General features: G+C 45.6%; 1 protein-coding gene across 1 annotated transcript; it reads right to left on the bottom strand.

Moving 5' to 3' along the window:
• Positions 1-1350: 1350 nt before the first annotated feature.
• Positions 1351-19083, bottom strand: LOC139162478 (dehydrogenase/reductase SDR family member 13-like). The gene is made up of 5 exons (XM_070742878.1): positions 18948-19083; positions 14879-14997; positions 9557-9680; positions 7758-8069; positions 1351-1845 (listed from the first exon to the last, which is right to left on the bottom strand). Exons 1-5 carry the CDS (start codon positions 19081-19083, stop codon positions 1583-1585), a joined length of 954 nt encoding a protein of 317 aa, XP_070598979.1. The 3' UTR covers positions 1351-1582.
• Between the last annotated feature and the right edge of the window lie 2061 nt (positions 19084-21144).

Below are 21144 nucleotides of genomic sequence, written 5' to 3'. Positions count from 1 at the left end.
GTGAACTTGACTCTCTCCCTCTGTTGATGCAGCCTAGAACTGTGTTGGCTTTTTGGATCTTCCCAGGTTTTCACACCAGGCTGATTGGCTTGTAATTTCTTGGCTCTGTTTCCCAAAAAGCCTAGTCAATGGGAGTGGCACACTGGGTTGACTCAATGGCGATGGGTGACATGAGAGCAGCCTTCCAACATCTCAGGGGTTGCCACAAAGAAGAGGGAGTCAAGCTATTCTCCAAAGCCCCTGAGGGCAGGACAAGAAGCAATGGGTGGAAACTAAACAAGGAGAGAAGCAGGCGGGAACCAAGGCTACAGGGAGGCCTTTATGAGCCGCCCCGAGTCTGCGGAGAGGGGCGGCATATAAATCCAATAAATCTAATCTAATCTAATCTTTAAAAGCTTGAAAAGTTTGTATTGCTAACAACCAAGAGAATAAAAGGTGCCGAAATGTTCCTGTGACTCGTTCCTTCTTTCGCACCCAAATCCAACAGGTTTAATTCCTAGTTCTGGAAGGGACCTCAAAGGTCATCTGTCCAACCCTGCCAACCCATCTAGCACTGATGACATAACCTAGTAAGGTAGAAACATAGAAACATAGAAGTCTGACGGCAGAAAAAGACCTCCTGGTCCATCTAGTCTGCCCTTATACTATTTTCTGTATTTTATCTTAGGATGGATATATGTTTATCCCAGGCATGTTTAAATTCAGTTACTGTGGATTTATCTACCACGTCTGCTGGAAGTTTGTTCCAAGGATCTACTACTCTTTCAGTGAAATAATATTTTCTCATGTTGCTTTTGATCTTTCCCCCAACTAACTTCAGATTGTGTCCCCTTGTTCTTGTGTTCACTTTCCTATTAAAAACACTTCCCTCCTGGACCTTATTTAACCCTTTAACATATTTAAATGTTTCGATCATGTCCCCCCTTTTCCTTCTGTCCTCCAGACTCTACAGATTGAGTCCATGAAGTCTTTCCTGATACGTTTTATGCTTAAGACCTTCCACCATTCTTGTAGCCCGTCTTTGGACCCGTTCAATTTGATCAATATCTTTTTGTAGGTGAGGTCTCCAGAACTGAACACAGTATTCCATATAAACTACTATCCTATATTTGATTGACAAACAAACAAATAATTAAATAAAAACATTTAGATTCTGTTCCTATGGACTTACCCACCACGTCTGCTGGAAGTTTGTTCCAAGCATCTACTATTCTTTCAGTAGAATATTTTCTCACGTTACTTCTAATCTTTCCCCCAACTAACCTCAGATGCATGGAAGTGAAAAACCGCCAAGATTTGTTTGTTTATTTTATTTATTATTTAGATTTGCATGCACCCCCCCTCGTGAGATTTTGCTCCGTGCGCATGCACAGAAGCAAAACTTTGCTCAGACACAAGCGCGCACGCCAGGGTTGTGGCGTTCCACGGAAAACGCACCAGTGGCAGCGATGGGTGGAATCCACTCCTGGGAGTCCCACCCCCGGCCCCGGGACGTTTCCAGGTTCCCTGCCATTTGCCTTTCCCAGGTGAATCGGATGCCAGCTTTCGGTCACCCCAAACTCCGTCCCTGTCGCCTCCCGTGTCAAGTGGTCAGTCCCAGCAGCCTCTCGCTGAATTCCCAGAGCTTCTTGGCCAGCTGGTCATCGCGGGCCTGTGGCGAGGGTTCTAAGGGGCTGCAGTCGACGAAATACCTCCCGCTCAACCTCTCGATGCCCTCCTCGGTGGCGCAGTAGATGGAGGTCTGGGAGCCCGCGTCGCAATCAGGGATGAAGAGCCTGAACAAAGAAAGCATCCAACCTCCCCACCGTGAACAGGCGGAGTAACCAATGTCGGTTCTAACAGGTCCTGAAAGGAAAAGAGAGTTGGGAGTTGGTCTCGGGTGGAAAGAAGCAGAGAAACATAGAAGACTGACGCCAGAAAAAGACCTCCTGGTCCATCTAGTCTGCCCTTCTACTATTTCCTGTATTTCATCTTACAATGGATATTACTGTGGATTTACCAACCACATCTGCTGGGAGTTTGTTCCAAGCATCTACTACTCTTTCAGTCAAATAATATTTTCTCACGTTGCTTTTGATCTTTCCCCCAACTGACCTCAGATTGTGCCCCCTTGTTCTTGTGTTCACTTTCCTATTAAAAACACTTCCCTCCTGGACCTTATTTAACCCTTTAACATATTTAAATGTTTCGATCATGTCCCCCCTTTCCCTTCTGTCCTCCAGACTCTACAGATGGAGTTCATTGAGTCTTTCCTGATACGTTTTATGCTTAAGACCTTCCACCATTCTTGTAGCCTGTCTTTGGACCCGTTCAATTTTGTCAATATCTTTTTGTTGGTGAGGTCTCCAGAACTGAACACAGTATTATTCCAAATGTGGTCTCATCAGCATTCTATATAAGGGGATCACAATCTCCCTCTTCCTGCTTGTTATACCTCCAGCTATGCAGCCAAGCATCCTAGTTGCTTTCCCTACCACCCGACCACACTGCTCACCCATTTTGAGACTGTCAGAAATCGCTACCCCTAAATCCTTCTCTTCTGAAGTTTTTGCTAACACAGAACTGCCAATACAATACTCAGATTGAGGATTACTTTTCCCCAAGTGCATTATTTTGGGGAGAAGGAATCCTCAATCTGAGTATTGCATTGGCAGTTCTATGTTAGCAAAAACTTCAGAAGAAAAGGATTTAGGGGTTTAAGCACTTTCTAGAGCAGAGGTCCCCAACCGCCGGTCCGCGGACCGGCACCGGGCCGTTGGGGGTTTTCAGCCGGTCCGCGGCGCCAGGGCCCCCTCGGCCTTTTCGCACCACCAGCGGCGCTCCCCCCGCCAGCCAGCCAAGGCCCGCGCCCGCCGGAACCGGCTCCTCGCTCTCCCCCCGCCGCCCGCCGCGTTTGCAGGAGGTGGGGAGGGTCGGGCGGCCCGCCAAGGCCAGGAGGGACGCCGCTGCCGCCCCCTTCCCTCTCTCCGCCCGCCACTGCGCCTCCTTGACGCCGAGAGGAAATGCCGGCAAAGGCTTTTCTCAGCGGAGGTCTTCAATGTCGGGGGCGCACGGGCGGTTGCACGCGCTCCCTATCTCCCTGCTAGCCCACTCGGAGTATTCAAAATAAGAAAAACCTTTGCCGGCGAAGGTTTTTCTTATTTTGAATATTCCGAGTGGGCTAGCAGGGAGATAGGGAGCGCGTACAACCGCCTGTGCGCCCCCGACATTGAATATCACCTTCGCCGGCCCCACCTCTCCTGCAAACCCCCTTGCTGAGAGCCCGGGGCGAAAGTGCTCTCGCAAAGGTGAGGCGGGCAGGGCGTGCGCGCGTCACCGCTGAGAAGAACGGAGAACGAGAGTGAGTGATAGCAACAGACAGGAAGATAGAGAGAAAGTGAGAAAGAGAGAGTGAGAGAAAGGGGGGGAGAAAGAGATAGCAAGAGAGAGAACAAGAGAGAGAAAGAGCGTGAGAAAGAAAACAAGAAAGAGTGAGAGAGAAAGCAAAAGAGACAAAGAAAACAAGAGAGAGAAAGTGAGAAGAAGAGAGAGAAAGAGGGGGAGAGAGAGAGAAAGAGAGGGAGAGGGGGGAGAGATAGCAAGAGAGGGAGAGAGAGAAAGAGAGGGAGAGAGAGAAAGAGAGAGGGAAAGGGGGGGAGAGATAGCAAGAGAGGGAGAGAGAGAAAGAGAGAGGGAAAGGGGAGAGAGGGGGGAGAGAAAGAGAGAGGGAGAGAGAGAGGAGATAAAGGAAGAGGAGAGAGAGAAAGGAAGAGAAAGAAAGAAAGAGGGATAGAAAGAGAGAGAGAGTGAGAGATGCCCAGTGAGCCTTTCTTTGAAGTTGCCTTTCTTTCTTTCTTTCTCTTTCTTGCTTTCTTTCTTGCTCTTTTTCTTTCTCTCTTTTACCTTCCCTTCCTCTATTTCTTCTTTTCTTTCTCCTTCCTACCTTCTTCCCTTACTCTCCCCTTTCATAAGTTTCCTTGCTCCCTTCCTCTGTTCCTGTCCCTTCCCCCTTCCTTCCTTTCTTTCTTTCCTTCCTTCCTTTCCTCCCTCCATTTCTTGCTTTCCTTTTCCTTCCTCCCTTCTTTCCTCCCTCATTCCCTTCTTTCACTCCTTCCTCTCTTACTCTCCCCTTTCACACCTTTCCTTGCTTCCTTTGCACCCTTCTTCTGTTCCTGTCCCTTCCCTCTTTCCTTCCTTCCTTCCCACCCTCCGTCCATTCATTCACCCATTCCTCTCTTGATCGCCCCTTTTACGGCGCCGCTGACAGCTAGCTCCCCCCCCCCCCCCCCGGGCCATGGAAAACTGGTCTAGCTTAAAGCCGGTCCCTGGTGCAAAAAAGGTTGGGGACCTCTGTTCTAGAGTGATCGAGATAGCAATACCATTACAGTACTGTATATGTTGTGAGCCACCCCGAGTCTTCGGAGAGGGGCGGCATACAAATCTAATTAATTAATTAATTAATTAATTAATTAATTAATTAACAAACAAACAAATAAAATTATAGCATTTAGACGTATATTTTTATTATTATTAATTAATTAGATTTGTATGCCGCCCCTCTCCGAGGACTCGGAGCGGCTCATAACAAAAACAATACAAATCCAATACTAAAACAATTTAAAACCCTTAATATAAAAACAATCTTACATCTCATACAGACCATGTGTAAAGCGGAAACGGCCCAGGGGAATCAATTCCCCCGTGCCTGACAACAAAGGTGAGTTTTGAGGAGTTTGCGAAAGGCAAGGAGGGTGGGGCAGTCCTGATCTCCAGGGGGGGGGGAGTTGATTCCAAAGGGTTGGGGCCGCCACAGAGAAGGCTCTTCCCCTGGATCCCACCAGACGACATTGTTTCGTCGACGGTACCCGGAGAAGGCCAACTCTGTGGGACCTGACCAGTTGCTGGGATTCGTGTGGCAGAAGGCGGTCCTGGAGATATTCTGGTCCGATGCCATGAAGGGCTTTATAGGTCATAACCAACACTTTGAATTGTGACCGGAAATTGATCGGCAACCAATGCAAACTGCGGAGTGTTGGTGTAACATGGGGATATCTGGGGAAGGCCATGATTGCTCTCGCAGCTGCGTTCTGCACAATCTGAAGTTTCTGAACACTTTTCAAAGGTAGCCCCATGTAGAGAGTGTTACAGTAGTCAAGCCTCGAGGTGATGAGGGCATGAGTGACTGTGAGCAGTGAGTCCCGGTCCAAATAGGGCTGCAACTGGTGCACCAGGCGAACCTGGGCAAACGCCCTTCTTGCCACAGCCGAAAGATTTATTTATTTATTTATTTATTTATTTATTTACTTACTTACTTACTTACTTACTTACTTACTTACTTACTTACTTACTTACTTACTTACTTACTTACTTACTTACTTACTATTTAGATTTGTATGCCACCCCTTTCCGTATGGTTCTCTAATGTGAGCTGTGGATCGAGGAGGACACCCAAGTTGCGTACCCTCTCTGATGAGGTCAATAATTCCCATCCAGGGTGATGGACGGACAGATGGAATTGTATATACAGGGTGTCCAGGGGGAAAGCATTTTGAAATTCCCTGACATTTCCCTTCAAATTGCGATCTAGTGAAGGTGCGGTCGTAGGTGACGTCATAACAAACGGCTCAGCCGTGGAGAAATATCGGTAGCCGAGGAAGCAAGTTGTGGCCACAGTTATGCTCATTTTTGCTTGACTCTGCCAGGCAGCGCGATCCGTTTATTTTATTTTTTACATGATTTTCCCCTCTGACTTTTAAACATTTTAATACAGTTTATTTCCCTGATTTATTCCATTTTTTTCACGAATTCCCTGATAATTCCCTGATTTCCCTGTTTTCTAGGTTTTCTAGACACCCTGATATACTAATTCGTGCTGCATATCCAGCCCTCTCTAATTGGTTTGCAGAATCAGCCTCTTGCCCCCAACAATCTGGGTCCTCATTTGACCCCCCTCACAAGGAGGGAAGGCTGAGTCAATCTTCAGGTAGTCATGGTCGAACTGCTGGCTATTGGCAGAATTACCTGAAATATTGCATTCTAAACACTGTGCCACCATGTATCCTTCCTTCCTTCCTTCCCATCCTCCTTCCTTCCTTCCCATCCTCCTTCCTTCCTTCCCATCTTCCTTCCTTCCTTCCCATCTTCCTTCCTTCCTTCCCATTCTCTTTCCTTCCTTCCTTCCCATCTTCCTTCCTTCCTTCCCATCCTCCTTCCTTCCTTCCCATCTTCCTTCCTTCCTTCCCATCTTCCTTCCTTCCCATCTTCCTTCCTTCCTTCCCATCTTCCTTCCTTCCCATCTTCCTTCCTTCCTTCCTTCCCATCTTCCTTCCTTCCTTCCCATCTTCCTTCCTTCCCATCTTCCTTCCTTCCCATCTTCCTTCCTTCCTTCCCATCTTCCTTCCTTCCTTCCCATCTTCCTTCCTTCCCATCTTCCTTCCTTCCTTCCCATCTTCCTTCCTTCCCATCTTCCTTCCTTCCTTCCTTCCCATCTTCCTTCCTTCCCATCTTCCTTCCTTCCCATCTTCCTTCCTTCCTTCCCATCTTCCTTCCTTCCTTCCCATCTTCCTTCCTTCCCATCTTCCTTCCTTCCTTCCCATCTTCCTTCCTTCCCATCTTCCTTCCTTCCTTCCTTCCCATCTTCCTTCCTTCCCATCTTCCTTCCTTCCCATCTTCCTTCCTTCCCATCTTCCTTCCTTCCTTCCCATCTTCCTTCCTTCCCATCTTCCTTCCTTCCTTCCCACCCCATCCCAAGAATGAGCATTTAGACTTATATAATGCTTCACGTGTGCAGCTTTTGGAGGAGGCTTTCTTGAATCCTGCGTAGGGCAAAAGTGGCCTCCCATCTCCGGAGGGCCAAAAATCAGCCAACCACGTGCGTCTGTGTGCTTGAGCCGACAGGGCAACACCTCGCCTGCCCTCGAACATGACTTCGCATGGCAAAGAGTTGCGTGGCAAAGGCTTTAAGAGTTGTTATCCTAATCCTTTGCAGCTTCTTCCCTGGTAATTTTGAACTGCTAACAAGAGCTTACAAAACATTTGTCAGACCCCTCCTAGAATACAGCTCGCCTGTATGGAACCCACATTGCATATCGGACATCAACACAATTGAGAGAGTCCAGAAATATTTCACAAGATGAGTCCTTCTCTCCTCTTCTCACAACAAAATACCTTACTCTGCCAGACTTGAAATTCTTGGTTTAGACAACTTACAACTCCGGCGTCTCCGTTCTGACTTAACTATACTTCATAAAATCATCTACTAAAATGTCCTACCTATAACCGCCACAAGTCACGAGCACTGTCAATGTCAACCGCTCCAAACTAGACTGCAAAAAATGCGACTTCAGCAATAGAGTGATCAACGCCTGGAATTCACTCCCTGACTCTGTGGTTTCTGCTCCTAACCCCAAAACCTTTAACCTTAGATTATCTACAATTGACCTCTCCCTCCTTCTAAGAGGTCTACTGTCTTCAATTATAACTTTTTCTCATTACTTATGTAACATTTTATTTGCACAAATTGCCATCCTATAATTGTTTAACCAATAAATAAATAAATAAAATTAATGAATTAACTAATTAAAATAAAGTAAATTAAAAAATTAAATAAATTAATCACCATCACAATGCCAGGATTTTGGATCTGAGGAGGGGGAGGGGGAGATGTCTCCCTCCCCAGATGAGCTCTGCGGAGGGGGTTGAGGGAGCCCCCAGGGGGAGAGAAATACCTGGGGGTGGAGATTCCATCTAGGGATTCTTGCAGCCGGACTTCCACTCACCTGGATGAACCGCGTAGGAGGTGACGTTGGTTCCTTCCAGCCGGTTGGCCAACTCTCTGGCGTGGAGAAGGTTGGCTAGTTTGCTGTTGGAATAAGAACTTAGCGCTTTCCACAATCCCTCCGCCGGCTTATGGATGGTCCGAAAGTCCATCTTCCCAAAGGAGTGCATATTCGAGGCCACAATGACGATCCGACTTGGGGCGCAGCGCTTCAGCCGGTCCAGGAGCAGGTGGGTCAGCAGGAAGTGGCCCAAGTGGTTGACCTGGAAGCCCTGGTCAAAGCCATCGGGCGTTTGGCCAGCCTCACAGACCCCTGCCAGAAAAATAAGTGGATTTCATCGAATTTTGATGATTCAATGTTACAACAGGTGTCACAGCGGCCAGTTCGGTCCCACAGAGTCGGCCTTCTCTAGGTCCCGTCGGCCAGACAATGTCATCCTAGGGGAAGAGCCTTGTCTGTGGTGGCCCTGGCCCTCTGGAACGAACTTCCTCCGGAGATATATACTGCCCCCTCCTTTCTGGTCTTTCATAAAGCTCTGAAGACCTACCTCTGCCGGAGGGCATGGGGGCCGTGAGTGATGATATTATCTCTGGCCAATACCAGGTATGATTGAATTGGATGAATGCGCATGATTGTATACAGTAGTCCCTCACCTATCGCTGGTGTTACGTTCCAGACCTGGCCGCGATAGGTGAAATCCGCGATGGGGAATTTATCGACTGATAGTACTTATTTAAGTATTTATATTGTAATTGTTTGGTAAGTTTTCATTGTTTTAAGTGTTTATAAACCCTTCCCACACAGTATTTATTTTAGATACAGTATTTAAATACAGTATTTACAATTTTAGATTTTTTATTTTTTTTAAAAAAACCTGCCGATTGAGTTCGGCGGGCTGTTTAAATCTGCTGATCAACTTCCTCAGAAACCCGCGATGAAGTGAAGCCGCAGTAGGTGAAGCGCGGTATAGCGAGGGACTACTGTATGGGTTTTTAAAAATACAGCGGTGCCTCTACTTACGAACTTAATTCGTTCCGTGACTAAGTGTTTAAGTAGTTTGTAAGAAGAAGCAATTTTTCCCATAGGAATCAATGTAAAAGCAAATAAGGCGTGCGATTGGGGAAACCACAGGGAGGGTGCAGGCCCTGTTTCCTCCCAGGAGATTCCTAGAGAGGCCCCACGGAGGCTTCTCTCTGCCTTTTCTGGCCCTGTTTCCTCCAAGGAGATTCTGAGAGAGGCCCCACGGAGGCTTCTCCCTGCCTTTTCTGGCCCTGTTTCCTCCCAGGAGATTCTGAGAGAGGCCCCACGGAGGTTTCTCTCCGCCTTTTCCAGCCCTGTTTCCTTCCAGGAGATTCCTAGAGAGGCCCCATTGAGGCTTCTCCCTGCCTTTTCTGGCCCTGTTTTACCCCAAGAGATTCCTAGACAGGCCCCATGGAGGCTTCTCCCTGCCTTTTCCGGCCCTGTTTCCTTCCAGGAGATTCCTAGACAGGCCCCACGGAGGCTTCTCCCCGCCTTTTCCTGTTACAGTTTTGGTTTGGGTTTGTAAGTGGAAAAAGGTTCTTGAGAAGAGGCAAAAAAATCTTGAACACCCGGTTCTTATGTAGAAAAGTTCATACGTAGAGGCGTTCGTAGGTAGAGGTACCACTGTACATTTTAGGAATTTGTATAAGTTTTATAATAATTTGTGTAATTTGCGTGTGAGATTTTGGACATTTTTTGCTCCTGCACATGTGCTGAGATGGACACAATATCCCCACTTCCTCACCCCAAAATCCTGGGGGGGAGGGATCTGCCCCCACCTGCGTTGTTGATGAGGATGTCCAGACGGGGCTCCGATTCTAAGAAGTTCTGCGCAAAAGCTCGCACGGAGTTCAAGCTGGACAGATCCAGGATCATCAGGATCACCTCCAAGTTCCCACTTTCCTGGATAAGGAGCGGAAGGAATCCTGAGCTTCGGGATCCAGTACGGCTTCCAAGGAGGATCCCAGTTTACTCACCTTCTGCGTAGGTCTGCTCAATCTGCAACGTCCTTCCGGTCAACGACTACTTCAGCTTCAACCGCAACAACACAAGAGCACGCAACAGATTCAAACGTAATATTAAAACATGACTTTAACAATCGAGTTGTTGAAGCGTGGAACTCATTACCGGACTTCGTAGTGTCAACCCCTAACCCCCAACTTTCCCCCTTAGACTCTCCATGATTGACCTCTCCAAGTTCCTAAGAGGCCAGTAAGGGGCGTACTTAAGTGCACTGGTGTGCCTAACGTCCCCTGTCCAATTGTCTTTCCTTTATCTCATATATCATATATATTTTCTTCCTCTCATATACTTTCTCTTCTATATTACATGTTATACCAACACTCCGCAGTCTGCATTGGTTGCCGATCAATTTCCGGTCACAATTCAAAGTGTTGGTTATGACCTTTAAATCCCTTCATGGCATCGGACCAGAATATCTCCAGGACCGTCTTCTGCCGCACGAATCCCAGCGACCAGTTAGGTCCCACAGAGTCGGCCTTCTCCGGGTCCCGTCAACTAAACAATGCCATTTGGCGGGACCCAGGAGAAGAGCCTTCTCTGTGGCGGCCCCGACCCTCTGGAACCAGCTCCCCCCAGATATCAGAGTTGCCCCCACCCTCCTTGCCTTTCGCAAGCTCCTTAAAACCCACCTCTGTCGTCAGGCATGGGGGAATTGAGGTTTTCCCTTCCCCCTAGGCTTATAGAATTTATACATGGTATGCTTGTTTATACGATTGGTCTCTTAAATTGGGGTTTTTTAGATTGCTTTTTAATACTGGATTTGTTACATTTATTTATTTATTTATTTATTCAATTTTTATGCCGCCCTTCTCCTTAGACTCAGGGCGGCTTACAACATGTTAGCAATAGCACTTATTAACACAGCCAGCCTATGGCCCCCACAATCCGGGTCCTCATTTCTGCGCCACCCTGGCTCATTATTGCTTTTTATACAGTTTCCCAAGCAGCAAAAGGTAGAAAAGAGCAAGAGCATTTTCATTGGTGAATTCTCCCCGCAAATCCTTAAGAACATTATTTATTTATTTATTTATTTATTACTTAGATTTGTATGCCGCCCCTCTCCGAAGACTCGGGGCGGCTCACAACACGTGGAAACAAATCATAAATAATCTAACAAATTTACAATATTTAAAGATTTAAAAAAGACCCCATATACTAACAGACATACACACAAGCATGCCATATATAAATTAAACATGCCCAGGGGGAGATGTTTCAATTCCCCCATGCCTGACGGCAAAGGTGGGTTTTAAGGAGTTTACGGAAGGCAGGAAGAGTAGGGGCAGTTGTCTTCTTTATTGTTGTTAGCCGCCCCGAGTCTTCGGAGAGGGGCGGCATACAAATCTAATAAATAATAATAATAATATTATCTTTATATATACACTACCCAATGTGTATTCTCTTCCATATGTATTGTGTATTGGACAAAGAATAAAATAAATAAATAAATAAATAAATAAATAAATAAATAAATAAATAAATAAATAAAAAATCTCCCTCTGGCTGGGTGGTGCATAATAAAACAATAGACCATCCTCAATGTACAACCATTCATAATTACAATGCCAATGGAAAAAGTGATTTGTGACCAGTCCTTGGGCTTTCAACCCTTGCAGCATCTCCAGGGTCATGTGATCAGAATTTGGGCGCTTATTATTATTATTATTTATTAGATTTGTATGCCGCCCCTCTCCGAAGACTCGGGGCGGCTCACAACAACGATGAAATCAATATTATAATGGCACAAATCTAATATTAAAAACCTAAAAACCCTATCATAATTAAAAACCAAACAGCACATACATACCAAACATAAATTATAATAAGCCTGGGGGAAAGATGTCCCAAATCCCCCATGCCTGGCGGTATAGGTGGGTCTTAAGTAGTTTACGGAAGACAAGGAGGATGGGAGCAGTTCTAATCTCCGGGGGGAGTTGATTCCAGAGGGTCGGGGCCGCCACAGAGAAGGCTCTTCCCCTGGGGCCCGCCAGACAACATTGTTTAGTCAACGGGACCCGGAGAAGGCCAACTCTGTGGGACCTTATTGGCCGCTGGGATTTGTGCGGTAGCAGGCGGTTCCGGAGGTACTCTGGTCCAATGTCATATAGGGCTTTAAATTTCAAGAGACCTGGGTTGATCTCATCGCAATCACACCAGAAGCAGATAGATGGTTAGATATCAAATTACCAGCTTGATGTTATCACCACAAGTGAGCCCCAAATGTCTGTTGTTAAACACGATAACTAAATAAATGTTGTCCCAATTTATGACCTTTCTTTCTACAGTTGTTAAGTGAATCACTGTCGTTGTTAAATTAGTGACAACAATGGAATTTTCCCATTGAAGGTCGCAAAAGTGGATCCCATGACCACAGGGACACTACAATCATTATAACTATGGGTCAGTTGACAAGTGTTTGAATTCTGATCGTGTGAACCTAAGTGTGACCTCTGTGCCAGAGTCCATGGTAACAACATTGACCAGAATATCTCCGAGACCACCGTCTGCCGCACGAATCCCAGTGACCAGTTAGGTCCCAGAGAGTTTATTTATTTATTAGATTTGTATGCCGCCCCTCTCCGAAGACTCGGGGAGGCTCACAACAACAGAACAATACAAATCCAATAATTAAAAACAATTTTAAACCCTTAATATAAAAAACAATCATACGTCTCATACAAACCATACGTAAAGCGGGAACGGCCCAGGGTTGGCCTTCTCCAGGTCCCGTCGATGAAACAATGTCATCTGGCGGGGCCCGGGGGAAGAGCCTTCTCTGTGGCGGCCCCCACTCTCTAGAATCAGCTCCCCCAGGAGATTAGGATTGCCCCCACCCTCCTTGCCTTTTGCAAACTCCTTAAAACCCACCTCTGCCATCAGGCATGGGGGAATTGATTCCCCTGGGCCGTTTCTGTTTTATGTATGGTTTGTATGAGATGTGTGATTGTTTTTTTATATTAAGGGTTTTAAGTTGTTTTAACCATTGGATTTGTACTGTTTTCTTGTTGTGAGCCGCTCCTAGTGTCCGGAGAGGGGCGGCATACAAATCTAATAAATAATAATAAATAATAATAATAATAATAATAATTGCCAAAAAGGTACTAAGAGTTGTTAACCTAAACTTGCATAGCTTCCTCTCTGGTAATATTAAAGTGCTAACCAGAGCATGCAAAACATTTGCCAGACCAATCCTTGAATATAGCTCACCCGACTGGAACCCGCACTGCATATCGGACATTAATACAATTGAGAGAGTACAGAAATATTTCACAAGAAGAGTCCTCTACTCCTTTGCTCGCAACAGAATACTTTATTCCACCAGACTTGAAATTTTGGGTTTGGAAAACCTAAAGCTACGTCGCCTTCGATCTGATCTAAAGGTAGTTCATAAAATCATCTACCCCAATGTCCTACCAGACAGCTTCAACCGCAACAATACACGAGCATGTAATAGATTCAAACTCAATTTAAACCGCTCAAAACTCAACTGCAGAAAATACGACTTCAGCAACAGTGATCAAAGCCTTGAATGCGCTACCTAATTCTGTGGTTTCTTCCCCAAACTCCAAAAACTTTAACCTTAGAATGTCTACAGTCAACCTCACCCTATCTTTAGGAAGTCTGTAAGGGCCGTGCTTAAACATACCTTCGTGCCTACCGTCCATGTCCTACTGTCCAAATTTACCTATACAGTGGTACCTCATGATACGAACCCCTCGTCTTACGAACAACCCGAGATATGAACCCGGGGTTCAGAAATTTTTTGCCTCTTCTTACGAACTTTTTCCTTCTTACGAACCTGCCGCCGCCGAGAAGCTGCGCCGCCCGGCTGTCGCTTTTTGAAACAACTGGGGCGCTTCTCAGCGTCCTCCTGAACCCGAACGCCAAACCCGAACTTCTGGGTTCAGCGTTTGGGAGGCCGCCGAGAAGCCCCCGGCTGTTTCAAAAGGTGACAGCCGGGCGGCGCAGCTTCTCGGCGGCCTCCCGAATGCCGAACCCGGAAGTTCAGGTTTGGCGTTCAGGTTCAGGAGGACGCTGAGAAGTCCCCCCGGCTGTTTCAAAAGGTGACAGCCGGGCGGCGGCGTTTTTTTGCGGGGGGTTTTTTCCCCCCACGGATTAATTGATCTTACATTGTTTCCTATGGGAAACAATGTTTCGTCTTACGAACTTTTCGTCTTACGAACCTCCCCCGGGAACCAATTAGGTTTGTAAGATGAGGTACTACTGTACCTACTTTGCTTTTGTTTATGTTTATGCCATACCTATTATCTTGTACATGTTTTGATAAACAAACAAACAATAAATAAACAAACAAACAAACATGGGGATGTTGCAATGGTTGTGCAAAAAGTGGTCCCAGATCCCCTTTTTCAGTGCCGTTATAATTTTGAACAGTATAACATAGAAACCTAGAAGATTGATGGCAGAAAAAGACCTCCTGGTCCATCGAGTCTGCCCTTATACTATTTCCTGTATTTTATCTTAGGATGGATCTATGTTTATCCCAGGCATGTTTCAATTCAGTTACTGTGGATTTACCAACCACGTCTGCAGAAAGTTTGTTCCAAGCATCTACTACTCTTTCAGTCAAATAATATTTTCTCATGTTGCTTTTAATCTTTCCCCCAACTGGCCTCGGATTGTGCCCCCTGTTCTTTGGTTCCCATTCCTATTAAAAACACTTCCCTCCTGAACCTATTTAACCCTTTCACATATTTAAATGTTTCGATCATGTCCCCCCTTTTCCTTCTGTCCTCCAGACTAGACAGGTTGAGTCCATGAAGTCTTTCCTGATACGTTTTATGCTTGAGACCTTCCACCATTTTTGTAGCTCATCTTTGGACCCCTTCAACTTGAGCAATATTTTTTTGTAGGTGAGGTCTCCAGAACTGAACCTCTATCCCATTTGTAACTCTACAGGGCCATATTATGGACATTTTATCATGATTGTACCCTAACTTAATATTTTACCCATCTGTTGAATTGTCCACCCATTGGATATACGTGTATTTATTGATGTTTTATTTAAAGATACAGAAGATCGGAGGGACAGAGAGAACGGCACGGCAGGCACTCACCCGTCTAATCTCGTACACGGCTGATTCTCCTCTCACTTTGTTGCGGCATGCCAGAATGACACGGGCGCCTCTCCGGGCCAGATCCACCGCTGTGGCCTTCCCGATCCCTGCGTTCCCACCTAGGAAAGACCAGGGAAAGGATTAACTGAGGTTGCCCAGCCTTTGATGGGGATCCAGAAGTCACGTGTCAAGGTTCCAGGTAGCATCCCAACTAAATCAGAGTCCAAGTCATAGCCCTCCCAGTCATAGTCCCAATGTATTGCCGGAGCCCTCCTGGCCCCTACACTGGGAAGCCTGAATCCGGACTCAATTGTGTCATCCCCTACCCCCAACATTTCTCCCTTAGACTCGCCACGATTGACCTCTCCAGGTTCCTAAGAGGCCAGTAAGGGGCGTACAAAAGTGCACTGGTGTGTCTTTCGCCCCCTGTCCAAGTGTCTTTCCTTTCTTTCACCTATCTTATATATTCTCTTCCTTTCATATACTTCTCTTCTTTTTTACTTACTATCTTTATATATATTACTTAATGTCTATTCTCTTCCATATGTATTGTATATTGGACAAAGAATAAATAAATAAATAAATCTGAGTCTCCCACCCAGTTGAAAGTTCATCTCCCTTGTCCCCCCCCCCACCCACAAACTCATCACGTTGCCCACCCAGATTGTGACAGCATGGCCAGTCCTCCTCCTGCTTCCGCCCAGGTGGGTGGGCATAAGATGGCCTTGAACCCCTTGAAAGAATACTTTGTGGCTGTATCTGTTCCCTCATGAAATTCCCTCCTCCCAAGTGCCCATCAACACCCGGCCTTCAATCTAGAGAAACTGTGGCTGCACCGGCTTGACACACGCCCTGCAATTTGTATGCATCAGTTTTTGTGATGTTGCAAAATGAAGCATTTGTTTGGCAGTGTTTCCCAACCTTGGAGGGTGGACTTCAACTCCAAGCTTTGAGGCCTCAGCAAATGCAACCCAGTTACATTTTGCTTCAAGCTAGAATTTCCCCAGGCCTTCAGGCCCAAAGTGGTTGCAAAGCCAGGTTATTCCGTGTCAAGTGAACACTGCAGTCAGGCGGTAGGGAAAGCAAGTAGGATGCTTGGCTGCATAGCTAGAGGTATAACAAGCAGGAAGAGGGAGACAGTGATCCTGCTGTATAGAACGCTGGTGAGACCCGTTCCATTTTGTCAATATCTTTTTGTAGGCGAGGTCTCCAGAACTGAACACAGTATTCCAAATGTGGTCTCACCAGCACTCTATATAGCGGGATCACAATCTCCCTCTTCCTGCTTGTTATACCTCTAGCTATGCAGCCAAGCATCCTACTTGCTTTTCCTACTGCCCGTATCAGGAAAGACTTCATGGACTCAATCTGTAGAGTCTGGAGGAGAGAAAGGAAAGGGGGGACATGATCGAAACATTTAAATATGTTAAAGGGTTAAATAAGGTTCAGGAGGGAAGTGTTTTCAATAGGAAAGTGAACACAAGAACAAGGGGGCACAATCTGAGGTTAGTTGGGGGAAAGATCAGACGCAACGTGAGAAAATATTATTTTACTGAAAGAGTAGTAGATGCTTGGAACAAACTTCCAGCAGACATGGTCGGTAAATCCACAGTGTCTGAATTGAAACAGCCTGGGATAAGGGCAGACTAGATGGACCAGGAGGTCTTTTTCTGCCGTCAATCTTCTATGTTTCTATGTTTCTAAGTGGACCAGTGGCCCTACCTTACCATCTCAGATTTTGATGAAATTTGGCACATAGTTTCTTTACGATATAAAACTATGCTGTGCAAAATTTTAGTTCAAAAGACTAAAAATTGGGAGTTCTAGTTGATCTCGAGTAAAGGGTTGCAAAATGCTGAGTCCGCAAAAATGACATTTTGGGCCAATTTCCAGAAGCTGTAAACGTGGAAGTTTCAGTAGTAGGTTGGAGATATTTGGAGAATCTGCACACCTTGTAAGGCTTTATAAACTGGCAAAACCCCATGTACCTAGTCCTCATACTTTTTACATGGTTCAGGCTCAAACTTTGCAAAAAAACCCCTCAAAAATGAATTTACAGCAATATTCAGGCTGCTGTAGTTTCAAAACTACTTGGCCTTTCAGGCTGATTTTTGGCAGGTGTACTAAGTACCCAGCTGCAATAAGGACTTCCAATTTGCAGCACTTTCCTTCAAGTTGTTGAAAAAATATAAGAGTTCAAAGTTGGCATTTAATAGTTTTTTGCCAAATTTTGGCCTCTTCAATTTAGTACCATTAGTACCATTAGAAAGAGCAGAGTCTCTTCTTTAAGAATATATGGTTTTAATTTTGGTGCCTCTTCATATAAGGATTGGAAAAATGTCCTCAACTGTTTGTGGGCAGCCTGTGATTTCTGCACAGCATCCTTGATACAAGTGCAGTAAAAGTGATTCTTTTTTCAATAAGCAGCATTTTTTTAAAAAAATAAGGAACACATTATGTTATAAGACTGTGTTCCAGAAAACTAAAAAACAGGAATGTTGTTAGGAAATGGAAGGGTGAGGCCAGGTTTCATAAAAGGGTCCAAAAAAGTGGGGGGTTTGTCAGCACTGGCCCAGTGATGTTTCTAATAGCTGTGTAACTCAATTAGTGCTTTAAACATCTGTTGGTCAATGGTGGCTCATCGCCAAGAGATCATGCCCGATAGCCAGGCATGTCTACTCATGGGTGGGGCACTTTGCCCAGGTTCCCAAGACTGAAGTTGACTGTAAAAAATATGACTTCAGCAACCGAGTAGTCGAAGCGTGGAACTCATTACCTGACTCAGTAGTGTCAACCCCTAACCCCCAACATTTTTCCTTTAGACTCTCCACGATTGACCTCTCCAGGTTCCTTAGAGGTCAGTAAGGGGCGTGCATAAGTGCACCAGTGTGCCTTCCGTCCCCTGTCCAATTGTCTCTCCCTTCTTGCCTTTCGTAAGTTTCTTAAAATCCACCTCTGTCGTCAGGCATGGGGGAACTGAGATATTCTTTCCCCCTAGGCTTTTACAATTTATGTATGGTATGTTTGTATGTATTGGATTGTCGCATGTTGTTTTTACCATTGTTGTTAGCCACCCCAAGTCTATGGAGAGGGGCGGCATACAAATCCAATTAATAATAATAATAATAATAATAATAATAATAATAATAATAATAATAATATTTTCTTCCTTTCAAATATGTTCCCCTATACTTTTATATCTTTTCTTGTATTCTTTTCTTTATTTATATTATTACATATCTATTCTCTTCAATGTGTATTATGTATTGGACAAAATAAATAAATAAAGAAAATAAAAATAATAAATAAATATTACACAAGGTTCCCAAGCCTCTTTTGGGTGCCTTTGCCTAGGTTCCCAAGCCTAAAGGAGTGACTTAGTGGTTCCCGAGCCATAGTAAAACATAACCCCTGGAACTGCTTGCCACCAGAAGTTATGGATGCTCCATCACTGGAGATTTTTAAGATGTTGGATAATCATTTTTCTGAAATGGCTTTTTTGGGCTGGACTTTCTTGGCTGCATGTAAAGCATCTTTGGGGCAAGGAGGCCTTGGATGGGGGAGAATCTGTGTGGAGCCATGGAGAAGGGAGAGAGGAAGAGAAAGAAAGAAAGAGGGAGGGAAGGAAGGAGAGAGAGAGAGAGAGAGAAAATGAAAGAAAGAGAGAGAGAGAATGGAAGGGAGAAAGAGAGGGAGAAAGGTAAGGAAGGAGGGAGAGAGAGAGAAAGAAAAAGAGAGAGAGAGAGAAAGAAAGGGTGGGAGGGGGAAGAGAGAAAGAAAGAGGAAGAAGAGGAAGCAAGAGAGAGAAAGAGGAAAGAAGGAAGAGAGAGAGAGGAAGGGGGAGAAAAAGAGAAAGAATGAAAAGAGAAAATGATGGAGGGAGAGAAAGAGAGAGAGAGAGAAAGGGAGTGGGTGAGTGAGTGAGAGAGAGAGAAAGAAAGGAAAGAAAGGAAAGAAAGGAAAGAAAGGAAAGAAAGAAGGAAAGAAAGAAAGAAGGAAAGAAGGAAAGAAAGAAAGAAGGAAGGAAAGAAAGAAAGAAAGAAAGAAAGAAAGAAAAAGAAAAACCGACCTGTGATGAGCGCCGTCTTGCCCCGCAGGCTGACCGTGTTCCGGCACCAGGTGGCCGCCACGACGTTGTAGTAAATAAGCTCGTAGAACCCGAGCAGCAACGCCCCGCCCGCCACCAGTGCCCCCGCCGCTTCCATGGCTGTATCACCGGCCTCGTCCTGCCGTCTGGCCCCGCAACTCCGGTCTGGCTTCCCTTTTCAGCCCCGATGCCCCACACACAGAGACACACGTCGCCCCGCCCCCTGCCCCGCCCCTCCCTCGCCCCCCCTCGGCTGACAAGCAAGGAAGGAAAGAAAGAAAGAAAGGAGGAGGGAAGGAAGGAAGGAAGGAAGGAAGGAAGATGGGAAGGAAGGAAGATGGGAAGGATGGGCTAGGTTACGTTAGGTTTATTGGATTTATATGCCGCCCCTCTCCGCAAACTCGGGGCGGCTCACAACAACAATAAAAAACAGTACAGTACACAATACCAAATCCAATGCCCACCCATCCAGTTCCAATTTAAATTAATAATCTCATAAAAACAGTATATTTAAAAAACAGGCACACAGTCAATCAATCAACAAAACAACATGGGCAAGGGGGAGGTGTTTTAGTTCCCCCATGCCTGACGGCAAAGGAAGGAAGGAAGATGGGAAGGAAGGAAGGAAGGAAGATGGGAAGGAAGGAAGGAAGATGGGAAGGAAGGAAGATGGGAAGGAAGGAAGGAAGATGGGAAAGAAGGAAGGAAGGAAAGAAGGAAGGAAGATGGGAGGGAAGGAAGGAAAGAAGGAAGGAAGATGGGAGGGAAGGAAGGAAAGAAGGAAGGAAGGAAGATGGGAAGAAAGGAAGGAAAGAAGGAAGGAAGGAAGATAGGAAGGAAGGAAGGAAGGATACATGGTGGCACAGTGTTTAGAATGCAATATTTCAGGTAATTCTGCCAATAGCCAGCAGTTCGACCCTGACAACCTGAAGATTGACTCAGCCTTCCCTCCTTGTGAGGGGGGGGGGGTCAAATGAGGACCCAGATTGTTGGGGGCAAGAGGCTGATTCTGCAAACCAATTAGAGAGGGCTGGATATGCAGCACGAATTAGTATATCAGGGTGTCTAGCAAACCTAGAAAACAGGAAAATCAGGGAATTATCAGGGAATTCGTGAAAAAAATGGAATAAATCAGGGAAATAAACTGTATTAAAATGTTTAAAAGTCAGGGGGGAAAATCATGTAAAAAATAAAATAAACGGATCACGCTGCCTGGAAGGAAGGAAAGAAAGAAAGGAGGAGGGATGGAAGGAAAGAAAGAAAGAAAGATGGAAGGAAGGAAGGAAAGAAAGAAAGGAGGATGGATGGAAGGAAGAAAGGAAGGAAAGGAAGGAGGAGGGATGGAAGGAAGGAAGGAAAGAAAGGAGGATGGAAGGAAAGAAAGGAGGAGGGATGGAAGTAAGAAAGGAAGGAAAGAAAGAAAGAAAGAAAGAAAGAAAGGAGGAGGGATGGAAGGAAAGAAAGGATGGATGGAAGGAAGGAAGGAAAGAAAGGAGGATGGATGGAAGGAAGGAAGGAAGGAAAGAAAGGAGGAGGGATGGAAGGAAGGAAAGAAAGGATGGATGGAAGGAAGGAAGGAAAGAAAGGAGGAGGGATGGAAGGAAAGAAAGAAAGGAGGAGGGATGGAAGGAAGGAAAGAAAGGATGGATGGAAGGAAGGAAAGAAAGAAAGGAGGAGGGATGGAAGGAAAGAAAGAAAGAAAGGAGGATGGATGGATGGAAGGAAGGAAGGAAAGAAAGGAGGAGGGATGGAAGGAAGGAAGGAAAGAAAGAAAGGAGGAGGGATGGAAGGAAGGAAGGAAAGAAAGAAAGGAGGAGGGATGGAAGGAAGGAAAGAAAGGATGGAAGGAAGGAAGGAAAGAAAGGAGGAGGGATGGAAAGAAAGAAAGGAGGATGGATGGAAGGAAGGAAGGAAGGAAAGAAAGAAAGAAAGGATGGAAGGAAGGAAAGAAAGAAAGAAAGGAGGATGGAAGGAAAGAAAGGAGGAGGGATGGAAGGAAAGAAAGATGGAAGGAAGGAAAGAAAGTAGGATGGAAGGAAGGAAGAAAGGAAGGAAAGAAAGAAAAAAAGGAGGAGGGATGGAAGGAAGGAAGGAAAGAAAGGATGGATGGAAGGAAGGAAAGAAAGAAAGAAAGGAGGAGGGATGGAAGAAAGGAAGGAAGGAGGATGGATGGAAGGAA

Source organism: Erythrolamprus reginae, chromosome 1 (genome assembly GCF_031021105.1).
Source record: "Erythrolamprus reginae isolate rEryReg1 chromosome 1, rEryReg1.hap1, whole genome shotgun sequence".
NCBI classification, from domain to species: domain Eukaryota; kingdom Metazoa; phylum Chordata; class Lepidosauria; order Squamata; family Dipsadidae; genus Erythrolamprus; species Erythrolamprus reginae.
This window is presented reverse-complemented; position numbering and strand designations above follow the sequence as displayed.

Bases quoted from the DNA above. Each gene is read 5' to 3' on its own strand.
- LOC139162478 (XM_070742878.1), bottom strand. From the start codon at position 19,083: ATGGAAGCGGCGGGGGCACTGGTGGCGGGCGGGGCGTTGCTGCTCGGG. The intron at 8,070-9,556 runs GTGGGGGCAGAT...TTTTTCTGGCAG, and splicing joins CATCCTCATCAACAACGCAG to GGGTCTGTGAGGCTGGCCAA. The intron at 1,846-7,757 runs GTGAGTGGAAGT...TTTTCCTTTCAG, and splicing joins CTCCTACGCGGTTCATCCAG to GACCTGTTAGAACCGACATT.